Here is a 13,745-nt window from a genome sequence, read left to right as displayed (position 1 = left end):
GTCCCCTCCCCTCTGGGACCTCAGTGCTTCCCCAACTATTCTCCTTAGCTCATTGAAGTCCACCCTCCTGAAATCTAGGGCTGCTGCCTTGCTGCAGGCCTTTGCCACCTTGCGCTGGATGGTGAATCCCAGCAGACAATGATCGCTGTCGCCCAGGTGGTCGAGCACCCACAGCCCCCTCACCAGGTCCTCTCCCGTGGCCAGCACCAGGTCCAACAAGGCATCTCCCCTGCACTGCAGTCAAAGGGCAAGGAGAAGCAGCAGCACGACTGGATCCTAATGCCTGCACTCCTCTAACCTGAGCTGGGTCATTCTGCCCCTTTCCCCACCACCAGAAAATGTTGCCGACCCCTGCACTAGCAGAACTAAACCCAGGTCTCAACAGACTCTGTGCAGTATCCTAGTCACCAGACTACATTGGCTTCACCAATAATCTATGGATTAAGTCTCCAATAGGCCACAGTGATACAACAGATCTACATGACCTTCAAGGCATCAGCATGTGCCAATGAGCCACAGATTCTGCAGAGTTGCTTACCTGTGTGTTTTATTACAAAATGAAAATGATAACGTGCATGGAAAAGTGAAAGAAACTTTGAAGGTCTCCTCGATTAAATTCTCAGTTAGTACTTCTGCCACCAACCTTCGTTCTCCCCGCTGTGACAAAATATTGTAGCAGCTACTCTGTATAGTCAGCTGGTTCATACACATTTTAAAACTATGTTAGCAATTACCGTAAAGACACTTTATGAAATATCTTGTACAGAGTCTTATGAAAATGTACACATGAGAAAATCAAACTGGTCAATGAACATACTGAGGTTGGGGTCTGCATGGGAAATGGCTAACGTGATACTTATATCAATGTATTTTGCTAAAATGCAAAATATGAATCCTCTTTGAGTCCAACTGCTTTCAAACATGTAGTCATGTCTTTATTAAATGCTTCTGAGCCGCATATCAGCACAAATGGCTTTTTTTTACACGAACCAATTATTTCCTTAATCAAGTTTTCATTTATATGGCCAGTGTATGTGTTTTTCTGATAGCTCCAAGGAAGTTCCTTCAGTGAATGTTCCTGGAAAAGCAAAAGGTTTTTTATTGCATCAAATTGTGTTAGTGAAAAGAATAGTGAATTCTTTACGGAGGCACTGGTTAGAATCAAATGCCTAGCCCCCCAAACCTGCTCCACAGCATTGCAGCTGACACTTCATCCCTTAAAGGAACTCCAGGACTAATAATTGAGAGCTGCCTTCCCTCAACCCAGAGGCAAAGCATGTTAGAGCAAAATGTGAGAGCTAAGGGCAAAGTGCTTTCTGTCAGGGGGATCTGGCTTTGTAATACTTTCAGAGGAGCCAACCCAGAGCCTGGCCATCACTAGGACATGTTGCAAAATATTCTGTCTTGAAGAAGCATTTCCACCCAGCTTTGGTAATGGGTAGGATGAATGGATGGATGGATGCTGAATTATAAAAAGAGAGCTGCCCTACTTGACATTAGGCTGAAACAACTTTTTTATGAGAGATGATGAGACGACAGAAGTGAAAAATGTGTGGGTGGGAATGTATTGACTAGTGTGAGATGGACCCATTGTCATTTGCTGGGTGGAATTTCAAGACCTCTTCAAACGTGTCCAACTGTGTTGCCCTTCAGTGGCTGCCTTGCACAGAGCATATAAACTGTAGTGTTAGACATCCTGAGTGGACACACTCCTTCAGAGCAAATGGCAGAGGTGTTTAGGAGCAAGAGGTCATGAGATCCATGCCTCATACACATTCTTTCCAAACTACCAAGGCCAAATGCAATACATAATGCATGACCAAATTCCCAAGGAAAGGATCCAAGAATGATTCATAAAGAAACTTAACAAACTGTGGGACTGATTCCCTTTGCATAAAAGACTCTTTCTAAAATAATCTCAGTGCAAATCAAGTTATTTACTATATAAATAATTTTCAATAATAAAAGTAGTGGGACTTTAATCCTATGTGGAAGACAGGAACATCCCTCAAAACAAAAGACACGTGACAGGTATGCTCTTGTCCTATATAGTTAGCCTAAGGAGCAGCTTGAAGTAGATATCAGCTTTTTTTTTTTTAAAAATAGGTGTGAAAATGATTTAATCAGAGATCTCTGCAGACAGAAAAGATGCCGAGAAGCTGGTGCAGACACACTACAATATGAGATTCCAAGCTAGCAGTGAACATGTGTGAAACTACAAACTAGCTAGAGAACATGAGTAGTGAATGAAAGGTGATAACACAGCAATGCATGGATGCTAGGAAAGGCAAGAGCCTTTGAGAGCAGGTTGTTTACCAAGAGCCTAGCAGATTGCTGAGAACTTCATAAATCTACTTTTTCAGAGGCAACAAGGACCAGTTTTGAGGGGTGTAAGGGAAAATAATCCATGGTGAATAAAGATGAATGTGACCTTTTCAAGGGGATCTCTGTCAAGGCAGGTCATCTAGGGAGAATTAGTGATCTACCCAGAAGACAAGTTAGTACGAGTCCCAGACCATGTGTAGGATATAAAGAACACATCTTAAGACAAAGGCTACTGCAGTGATTCTCAACCAGGGTGCCACAGCACCCTGGGGTGCCTTGAAGTATTTTTAAGGGTGTTGGGGAATGGCACTCAATGTTACCACTGTTAAGTGTGGAAATGTGATTCACAAGATAAACCCAAAGATTTTAAATGGGAATCCAGAGGGTTAAAAACATTCTGACCGATTATGGTATTTGAGTTCTTTGCAACAGAAGAATTATTCTGTTAAGTTTTTGTAGTCAAAAATTAAGTGAAAACTAAGAGCTGACATTTTCTGAGGGATGCCCCAAATCTGAAAAGGTTAAGAATCACTGGGCTACTGGATCACTAAACCACCTTTTTCCCTGAGAATGGATTAATTTAGTTTATGCTGATACGCAAGCAGATGTAGAGATTCCCCAGGATAAATGTGCTTCATATTAGAATTTTACCTGGCTTAGGATGTAAAACATTCTGACGTTCCAGTATCGAGACAGATCTTGGAGAAGAGGTTTCAAGTAGATATTTTCAAAGGTCCTGAAGCAGCCAACCAGGGTGATAAAGGTTTCATCATCTTCGTTTTCTGTTACATACTGGAGGATGGGAAGCATTGGTGCCAGGCCAGTACCAGAGGCAAGCATGAGTAGTTCTCCATACTAGTAATTAACCAAAGGATGGGGAATGAATCAGAGCAACTGAAAATGAATAAGGCCATTACAGTAATCCTTCCTTCTGCAAAGCTGGGATGTCATCCCTTGTAAGAGAGTTCAACACATACGACAAGGCTACTAATTGGTAAAAGAAAGGTTGATACAACCCAAGCTCAACAGAAATACTACCATGACTTGTTAAATAAGTTCTTCTCAACACCAGTTTTGCTTGGGTAGGAATCCACCCCCTTCCCAGCACCAAAGTTTTAACCACAATTTCCAGTGAAACCATACTGAGCCTCAGTTCCCCTGCACAATTCATGGCTCTGAGGTTTCCTGATGTAGGCTGGGATACGAACCCAGGGTGCAAGAAGGAATGGTTTCCTCCCTATTGTGTCCTACCCCCTGGACCACTCTGCCTCCTTTCATCATGGCCAGGGATTTTATATTGGACTGGATTAACTGACTGGTCAGACTGGACACAAAGTCTACATAGCCAAACATAATCATGTATGAAGGACTTGGAGCCAAAGGCCTCATTCATATTCAAGAGCTGGGTTAAGGACATCTGCAGTTGCAACGCAACAGAAAAGCTAGTGCCTTGTGCAAAGGAAAGCTCAATGCCCCATTGGATGTGAAATGGCTTTGCCAATCCAACTCCTACTGAGGGCAGGGGAAGCAGAATCTAATCTATTATGGACAAACCAGTCTCAAGTCCTCTGAAACATTCAGTTTCCCTTTGCACAGGGCACTAATTTACTCAGATATGTCTACACAATGCAAGCCAGAGGCCATGGTCCTAGGTGTAGTGCACTAGCACGGCTACACTGCTGATGGTTCCAAAGCCAGTGTGTGCATGGCTAGCTGTGACATCTCTGCTTTGCCCCACGTAGACACACCCTCACAACCCTCGCTCTTTGGGCTCACAGTTCCTGGGACCCCAGGGTGTTCAGCACCTCTCAGTCTTTGGGCTTACACATGCCTCTGTTAGTTTATGGCTGATCCCCCCGGTGGACAGTTTGCAAAACCTATTGTAACCAGCTAATTAGCAGCAGAACAGCCTGGCTGCAGGGAATGGAGGTGGTGTCCAGGAACTACGTGTGCTGCAACTTTCTGATTCATTGTCAATGGCTCTGAATTATTTCAATTTTTGAGCGGGGTCCCAGTTTTAAAATGAGATCAATCGCGAAGTATTTTGGGAATTAACTGCTTTAAAAACCAAAATGAAAGAACACGTTGTAGTTAGAACTCATACCCCAGGCATCAGCTTGCAGCTATTGCTATTCATAAAGATGGCGTTGTTTGTACTTCAGTGGTGGCCTTGGGCCATGTACTGAGGTGCTTTACCAACTGAACTTGCAGGGATCAAAGTCATAGCGAAGTCGGGCTGGCAGGGACCTCAGGAGGTCATATCTAGGCCAACCCCCTGCTCAAGGTAGAATCATCCCTGTCTAATCCAATACACACAATGCCCATTTAACCTGTTCTTAAAGAGCGCTTACCCATTTCAAGAGTGCGACCATCTCTATGGAGGAGCCTGGCAATTATTCTGTGCCACAAACCAGAGCCAAGAGCAGGGGAAGTGAAGAATAACTTTTCCACTAGATGCAGTGGGGTGGATGAAGGAACATCAGTAGGCAGGATGCAACTGCTCTCTCTGGAAGCTGGCTCAGACCCTGGAGTTTGCACACCCTTAGTTCTGATAAAAGTGCTGGGGGGTCTAATGAGCACAGAGTCGCAATTATACATCTCAGCCAAAAGTTTCTTCAACACCAGAAAGACTTAAAAGGAAACCGACATGCAGGAACCCTTGCTAGCACTTTATAATCTTGTCCCACCTCTCCCTTTCCTCTTAAATAGTTTGTATTCTAACAGGGTCCATTTCCTCTAATCAACTGCAAACGCTGCAGCCTTGTACAGTAAACCTGGAAGTCCCTAAAATAATAATCCAAATAGTAATCTAATCAACAACATCCCTTTGGAATATTAAACAAAGTGAGCTGCCATGTGCTGAAACACTCAGTATCTATTACAGAACTAACCTGATTAGGTCTATATGGGAAGCCTCCAAACGGCCCTCGCCAAAAGATTGTCTCTCCTTTTTTCCAGGATTTTATGTATTGTGACATGAGTCCACTTGCATAGCACTATTAAAAAATACACACACACAAAAGAAAACAATCATTATATTTTGCTAGGAAGTTTCCCAGCTTAAAGGCAATTATAAAGTTATCTCCATTTAAACAAAAAGGTTGGGGGAGGGGGCGAATATTTCACAGCTTTAAAAAATGATCCCTCTATTTACAAAATAATACAAAGAAACCCAAATCAAAAGATACTTAAAATAAGTGATGCTGGTTTCAGACTAGCCTGAATATAATGTAAAAACTACCCAAAATGCTGAAGCAGGGGAAAAGGCAGAGCTCTCACCTGTAAAGCACACGAAGAGGAACTCCTTGGTACACAAAAGCCAGCCTAAGCCCCCTGTTCTCCAGAGCTGAGGATATGGTTGTGTACTACTGCTCTGAAGAAGCTGGGAGCTGGAAGGGTATTCTGGGTATTGATATTCAAATAAATGCCACATGATTTTCACTTTGTTTCAGAGCTACCAGGCCCTGTAATGGTACATTATGTACCAATGGAATGAAATTCAGGTTTCCCTATTTATAATATTGAGCTGCATTTTCACTACAGATCATCTAAACAGTAAGTGATGCTCCAAGATTTTACTGAAAGGTTAATATCTAAGCTTCACTAAAAAAAATAGTAAAAACACTTTCTCTCTAAACAGGTGTAAAACCCTCTGTGAAATACTGTTAGAGATTTCTGCATGCAGGAACGCTAGCTTCATGTGTGACTGGAGGTGAAGAGGCAGCACAGAGAAGGATGCAAAGAGAAAGCCATGGGGTCATCCAAACAGACCTGTTTCCATCTGTGGTTGCATCCAATATATCAGAGACATTTTATATTCAGTGGGCCTTGTGCAGTCATTTAACACCCTTGCAGAGTGGCTGTGACTGTTTTATATGCATCTTCCACAACTACAAATGGCAGCTCAAGGCAGAAAGGATGTGGGATAGGGGTGGGTAATCAGCCCCATCTATGCCGTATCTTCTACAGTGTGGGGAAACAGCATTTGGGCCCACATGTTCCCCACTGTCTTAAATCTTCCTTTAAAACCTAAATGAGAAAGACTAAACTGGTCTAAAAGTTGCAGGGTTGTTGGGTTTTTTTTTTTGGTAAATAAAAAGGAAGGGAATAAATATCTCCTGGGGTGAAGGCTTGTACACCCAGTTTTTCACTTAAAAAACCCCCCACAGCATTAGAAAAATCACTCACAAGGAGGGTTACATATGGTAAATAGCAACTCGCTCACACTTAACTGTAGTATCACAAATGTAATGCTATAATAACAGGAGATGGAGGGGTTTGAACAGTGCTTGGATTGCACAGTAATAATAATAATATAGTACTTCCCAAAATTGCCTGAATAGTGTGAAATATACTACAACCTCCAGAGAAGTTATAAAAATGGGTGCCTTACAATGGGTGTTACATCTCTTTTGTTACTGCCAGAGAATAACTATAGTTCCCTTTGGGATGAAAGGTTCGACATAAAGGAGAGGTATTATTACAATCATTACTATTATTATTGAAATGCAAAACCTGTGTGTAATAAGCAAGTATACATGAAATCTCACAGTCAACCTATGAAAGTATCCTATTAATGTAGCTCCAATGTAACATTTCTTTCTCCCCATCCCAGTTGCCACCATAATGGTGAAATGACCTACCCACAAGCGTCTCAGAAAAAATATACATGTCTAAATGAGCGTGATTCCTGTTCTATCATACACGGAGTAATACACCCTTACATGTGTAAAGATGGGCAGAGGGTCAAGTGATCATTCTCTGATCGGCGTGGGAGATGTGGCACTTAGAAAGGAACCTACAGATCTCCGAGGATTTACAGAAAGGCATGTGCAGATCAGAAAGAAAGACTGTGCTTGCTGGCTTTGATAGTTTACACCCAAAATCATTATTTATGCTAGTCCTGCTCCTACGATCCCAACTCACGCAAAACTTCAGCAGACTCAGGACAGGTTGTGATGTTAGTTTTAAAATATGAAGACCACGAAAAAGTCAAACACAAAACTCCTTCTCATTTCAATAGTGCTGGCACGGATCTCAGTTTGCATGGATTATTTAACAGGGATTATGCTGTAGCTAATTTATTTACCTGTCACCTCTTGTGTCTACTGTGTGTGTGTGTGGGGGGGTAAAATTATCTCAGTTTTACCAGAAAAAAAGGCAACTTCCCCAAAATTCCTACAGAAATAGCTCATGAAACATTACAATGATAACGTTGTGCTAAGTGAATGCTCTGGGACATAATAGTAAGTGTGAATGATAATTCATGCTAAGTGTGGAAGGTGTGTTCAGTCTTGTACATGACTTAGAAGAAACCACAGTACCAATATATTTACAATCTGAATAATACAGACCACTTACTTTTATTAAAACGTCAAAGTACCCTTCTGCATTCACAGGACTAATTGGAGTATACGCTCTCTGAACTTCCAAGCCATTCACCTCCCCTCTAAGGAGTAAAAAGAGGAAACCACTGTTATCTGATTTACTGACATCACCAACGATACTGCTCTTTGGAGAGACCAGCCAAACTTGAAAAAGCACAGCAGTTGTCTTTCCTAAATGGTTATCCTTTGCCAAAACAGAATAAATATTTCCCCTAATGTAGCTAAAGATCCAGCAACATCCTCCCCTCTGAGGTTTCTGTACAAAGCTGCCACAGATTCCTTGGGTTTGCAAGGCGATGGCTACGCCACTCCACCAGCTGCCCCAGACAAGTGGGGAAAAAGACAGAACCAGCTGTTCAGGGGGAACAGCTGAGTGTAGTGCAATGAAGGGAAACAAGAATTGCTTTATTGGTAAATATGCTACATTGCTCTGGAGCAGAGGCTAGCTTTTATTCTACGCATGCAGCAAATAAATAATAGTAAGGATGATGATGATGATAACAGATACAGATATTACCATTATTGCTTGAAATTAGGCATCTGACAGGCCTTACCACCAGTTGCTAAAACAGATACAAGTCTTTCCATATGACCCCTTCCTGGTAAATGCTATACCATGGTAGCAAATTATTTGCTGGCCCTCAGTCCTAAAACACATGGATTTTGAACCCACTGCTATGTGCTTTGACACCCCAAGTGACAAGGCCTAAAACGATGAACTTTCTAATTGGCAAAGACTGTTGCCCTCATCCCACCATGTTGTTATAAATCATCTGTTGTAACAACTACTTTTCTCTTCTTTTCATCCTAAAAATGGTTTTTCTTAACCACACTTAATTCTCTTCTCCCCCACCAACACAAAGCTAATATTGAAAGAAAAATACAGTCCTGGAGTGGCTTTCACCATAAAATTAGCAGAGCTAACAAGCTCACGAGTTCTTTCAGCTGTATCAATTTGGTAGTATAGAAATTATGATTTACGTAGTACTAAATCTTTGCAAATTGAAAACAAACTGCATATTAAGTTGCATAAAAGAGCCTGTTTAACTAGAGACTAGAACAGTACCTTAACACAACGTGTTGTCCTAAACTCAATCCCAGGCTGCTATTTTCTGGTAATTCAAATCTATACAGGTAGGTGTCCTGTGTTAGCTGTTCCACAGAGTTTATGTTGAATGCAGTAAATGTATCTGGATTTAGCTCTGAATTACAACTCTGGAAGCACAACAATAAATAATTACTAGGTTAGATGGTGTCCTTTATTATTTTATTCCTCTTTTTAAACAAATGTGTGCACAAAGCTAGTGCTGGTAAAGCTTGAGGGCTCAGAAAATGCATCTTGAGAACTCTGGGAACTAGCCTATATTTTAGGCATCTCTCTGCTGCTTTGTTTTTTCAGGGTTTTCCTCAGAATCCAAGATAGATATGAAAATTAAGTTCTTGGACCTTAAGGTTGAATCAGCTAAACGTGACTCAATGTAATGCTCTCTTTTGGAGGCTGGAGACAGAAAGCTCAACAGAAATAATAGCTGTAAAAAAGCTTAACTACCCAGTAGGTACTTAATTCTGAAACCCTGTAATAGCCATTCGAAATAGCAACAACATCCTTAATTATTTCTCTGCTGATTATTTTCGTAGAAACTTCTAGCTTTACCCCGTAATGGTTGGATTTGTCTGAAAGGGTATTTGAGAGGCATACAATTACATGTTTTAAAGAGGAAAACAATGGAGCGTTCTACCAAACATGAGATTTTATTTTTTAGTCTTGGCATAGGCCTCCCCGAAAGATGGAAAAAGAAGAGAGTTCAGGGAAATGTAAGCTCTCTGAGGGGTTGCAGCAGAGGAAAAGCTGACTTGCTAATCGCCTCACCTCATCTTTCACTGGCAGGTTTGTTCTCTCATCCTATGGATCTCTACCTTGATGTTATGCAAGCTTGCTGTAGCAACGGCAGAGACAATACTGTAATAGGGTAGAGGTCAAAACCAAGAGCACTTGGGATACCCTATTGTGGCAATTTTTCTGGGGGAGGAGAAGTTGTAGTGGAATTAAATATTTTTCTCAAAAGACCATTATAACTCCCTCCACTACGCTCTTTGTATCACATGCAGACAAATGTAAGCATGATGCAAGCCCTGTTTGGGTTGCTATGGAGAAGTCGCTACCTGCTCCTTCTGTTTGCTCAGGAGGCTTTTGTCGTTCTTGGCTCTTGCCTTTTCCCATTGTGCTAGCTCCTTCTGATACAAATCGGAGATGCAGGGTTTGCAGCCACTGCCACAGCACTGAGACGGCAGCGGTTCACGGGGTTTGAGAGCGAGCCAGTCATCCTCACTTTCGCTCATTTACCTACCAAAACACAAGCTGAGCATCAGGGTTTGCATTTAAGGAAGAGGACTGTGGGGTGGGCAGTTTGCTGCTTGACAGAGACACCTCTCTCAAAAAGGTAGCTCAAGGGGCATCCAAAAACTGCCTGCCTGAAGATATGTGGACCAAGCCAACGCTCCATTTTCACGGGAGTAGTGCAGTGCTCTGCTTTGGTCCACACACACATATGGAAACCTGGATTCACGGCACCAGATTAAACCAACGATACATGCCAAAGTCCCGTTGGCAGCCAGCGCCAACTGATTCATAGGAAAGGGTATTCGACCCCCTCAATGGAAGCACTTGCTCTCAGGAAAAACTTCATCTTGGCCCCTCTGAGTCAGTGGCCAGTTTATGCCCAGCAGAACGTGTGTCCATCTCCCTTATAAATTCTTTATCCCATCTAACCCAATTGAGGATTTTCTCATTATTTAGGTAAACACCTAATCCACTTTTGAATACTAAATTCTTGGCCTCAAAGGCTGCAAAAGGAGCATCACATCTTGGGACCTATCTCCATGGACCATGTGCCTGCATCAAAGATGAAGGTGACAACACGTTGTAATCAGGTGGGTGGAGGAGAGGGATGGGTGGTCATGCCTGTATCGTTCCTCATACTAGACATCTAAGAAATCTGTATTAGACAACGTATAAACCTAAATATAAGCTGAGATCTAAAATGTGGCAGGAAACAGTTCCCACTTTCAAGAGAGGACCTGGGGAAGTCTCTGGGTATGCAGAAGCAATCAGAAGTAGAAGGGGTGGGCAGCGTGGGAAACTCAAGAAGTCAGAAGCAGGATTTAAGGAAGTCACAGGTAAATGAATGCTCAGTTTGGTGAGTGGCAGAACTGAAAGATCAAGCTAATATGCCAGGAGCATTTGGAGGATTGCGTGTTACTCTCCTTCCAGATATTCTTCTAACAGACGGTGTTCTGGGTCATATTCCTTTGACAAAAGGCAAAATACTAAACTCTCTGGGACATAATAATTATTTTATGCAATGCTCAGCTGGATATAATTCCCAATGCCTTTACTGCCATATCATTTAAACAAAAGGAAGTCATAAGGAAATTATAAAACCACAGGTGACAAGGCTAAAGAAAAGAACACTTAGCACTTACATAGCAGTTTCATTTGCAAGGTGCTTTATGAGCATTAATTAATCTTCACCCCTTTGACAAAAGTATTAGTATTCTAATTTTACACATGGAGAAACAGAAGCCAAAAGACAAATGAAAACATTTTTTAAAGTAGCCACTGAAGTCTCTTGCCTGGCGTTCTGAGGAGCTGAGCACCCAGAGCTCCTAGCTGCGGCAATGAGAGTGGCTGGTGCTCAGCATGCCTGGAAGTTCAGGTGCCTCGTGTGATTGCTGGCTGGACTCTCAGAATAAGACAGCATTGTTGGAAATGCTGGCCTTCGAACTAACCAAGCCTACAGAGTGGGTCAATTATTAGCATAGGGAAAAATTCTTAGGAGTGCCAGTTGCCAGCATCACAATTAGACCACACAAATTCCCAGCTCCGAAATATCATGAAGTTATGTGTTACTCAGACAATACAGGCAGTCCTCAGACTTATGACACAACTGGTTCCTGAAAACCGCGTCTTAAGTCAAAACGTTGTAACTTGGAACCAATTTTCTCATAAGAAACAATGTTATAAACGGGGGGTTGGTTCCTGAACCAAGGCCTGGTACCTGATTCTCACCAAAAATACCCCAGAATTTTGTACTCGATCAATTATTGATCAGCAATATAGCTACATTAATGTATTTATATTGTAAATAGCAATCATATTGATTTGGAAGGACTTCTTTGAGGTGACTTTGCTGGACTTTTTGTAGGGCTCTTGGCTGCAGGTTTTTCTGGAGTCTTGTCTGCTTTCTTAAAGAAAGTGTCCAAGGAAGTTTGGACAGACGTTCTCCAGGGAGATGGGCAACGCAGCGAACTTGTTCCCTGGAGTGGCGTCACATCAGATCAAGCATTGTGAAGTCAAAGCTGATGTCATAAAGTCGAAACAGTGTCAATTTTGAAATGTTGTAAGTGCAAAACATTGTAACTCAAAACACTGTAAGTTGAGGACTGCCTGTACTAAATCTGAGGAACGTCAGACTGCACTAAAGTCAGAAGATACTGTGAGCAATTGCACATTAAAGGTTAATACCATTTCTTGCCCACACAGCTCTGCCTAGCAGGCTGGAGAGCAAGGGTGTGGCTGGGAACCAGAACACCTGGACTGTATCCCTGGGTAGGGGGAGATTGCTAGGAAGGGTGCATCCTGGGATGCTAGAAGACTGCAAATTGCTCATTTTGTCTTTGTGGAACAGACTGAAGTTACCCAAACATGAGCTGGGTAGCACAGCTGAGTTAACCCTTGCCTGAAGTGGCACAATTTGAGATGCAGAGAGGGCATTTAGTATGAGTTAACAAGTTGTAACTTTCAGATGTTTGCGGTTTAAGTGCCCTTAGTATTTTTTTAAAATTTTTATCTGCAGCCAAATTAGCCAAAACTAATTCCAAATCCAAGTGTCCAGAGCCATAAGTGGCCCTATTACAGGCAAACATCCTCCACCCACACCTGGGGCTTCAGATGTTTCCAAAACCTTTGGTGGGCTTCCTACTATGGTCTAAGTGTAAGGTGTAACTTTATCCTTACTTTTTCATCCAAAAACTGTAATATCCTTGTGGTAGGTACTATGATCTTGGCTTTCCACTTAGAATGAGCCAATAACATCTGGGAGAGCAACATTTACCCCCAAAGTGAGGGTACAATCTTAGTAAAGAAACAAAGGAGGTCTGTGAGATACTAGAAGTGTGTTGCTTAAGCCTGTCTTGTTGCCCTGTGATACTGGTGAGGTTTCTGTATGATAAATCCACTGTCTTTCGGCTGCTTGGCCCAACCTCCCAACTCAAAGCAACAGGCAAAGGTTGGAGTGGGAACCAGCAGCTTGTTCAGAGTGGCTGGGCTTGCTCAGGAGATGCTGTCTCCATGAGGTGCCGCAACATTAACCTTTTTAACTCTGTTTCAGGTGGTGGTGAGTCTTTAGTTACTTGCTTGCAGATGAGGAAATCCTCCACACTCACCTAGTGTTTCCAGTTTCCAAGACTGATCAGAAAGGCTCAAAATGGGGAGTCTGACCAGGGAAGTAGGTCCCTGTAGGCTTTGCTTCCCCCAGGAATTGGGGGATCTCAGTCAGGGCAGGTGTCAACCACCCCCAGACAGGAGAAGCAGCCTCCTTGCTCTGGAAGATGTTTCAGCTTGGCCAGGGGCTCCTTCAGCCTCGCCCATGCCACTGACCCCTGGCCAAGGCCCAAAGGAAAACAGAAGAGAGAACATCATCGCGCTGCTCTACAAATCCACGGGGTGCCCACCTCTTGAATCCCGTGGGCAGCTCAACTACCTGTGTCTCAGAGAGGGCGTAGTGGAACAAGGACAAGCAGAGAGAAGAGGGCAACCAAGATGATCAAGGCCTGGAGCAGCTGCCAGACCAGGAGAGATTAAAGGCGGCTCTATCTGTACAGGTGGCAGAGGGTGGATAGGATGGAGGTCTAGACCATCACAAGGGGCGTGGAGCAAGCAAACAGGCACCTGCTGTTCAGCGAGTCCCGGAGCTGGGGGCACCAACTGGAGGCAGGCTGAAAACTAGCAAGAGAAAGGACTTTTTTTTTTTT

At 42.8% G+C, this 13,745-nt stretch overlaps 1 protein-coding gene across 3 annotated transcripts in view; it reads right to left on the bottom strand.

Annotated features, from left to right (window-relative positions):
- Window positions 1–235: 235 nt before the first annotated feature.
- The window catches only part of LOC109286624 (NADH-cytochrome b5 reductase-like), a 24,931-nt gene continuing 11,421 nt past the window's right edge, over window positions 236–13,745 (bottom strand). The window contains exons 1-6 of one of the 3 annotated variants that reach the window (XM_019501265.1): window positions 9,876–10,410; window positions 8,779–8,927; window positions 7,687–7,774; window positions 5,217–5,321; window positions 2,977–3,180; window positions 236–696 (exon numbers count right to left, since the gene is read on the bottom strand). In XM_019501265.1, the coding sequence (XP_019356810.1) occupies window positions 535–696; window positions 2,977–3,180; window positions 5,217–5,321; window positions 7,687–7,774; window positions 8,779–8,927; window positions 9,876–10,052 (885 nt within the window). In that variant the 5' untranslated portion in view covers window positions 10,053–10,410 and the 3' untranslated portion in view covers window positions 236–534. The other 2 variants (XM_019501264.1, XM_019501263.1) reach the window with 2 other exon arrangements.

The sequence above is a fragment of the Gavialis gangeticus genome, unplaced genomic scaffold (assembly GCF_001723915.1).
Source record: "Gavialis gangeticus isolate Ggan-Ray unplaced genomic scaffold, GavGan_comp1, whole genome shotgun sequence".
Taxonomy (NCBI): domain Eukaryota; kingdom Metazoa; phylum Chordata; order Crocodylia; family Gavialidae; genus Gavialis; species Gavialis gangeticus.
The sequence above is the reverse complement of the archived record's forward strand: the minus strand, read 5'-3'. Positions and strand labels throughout refer to the sequence as shown.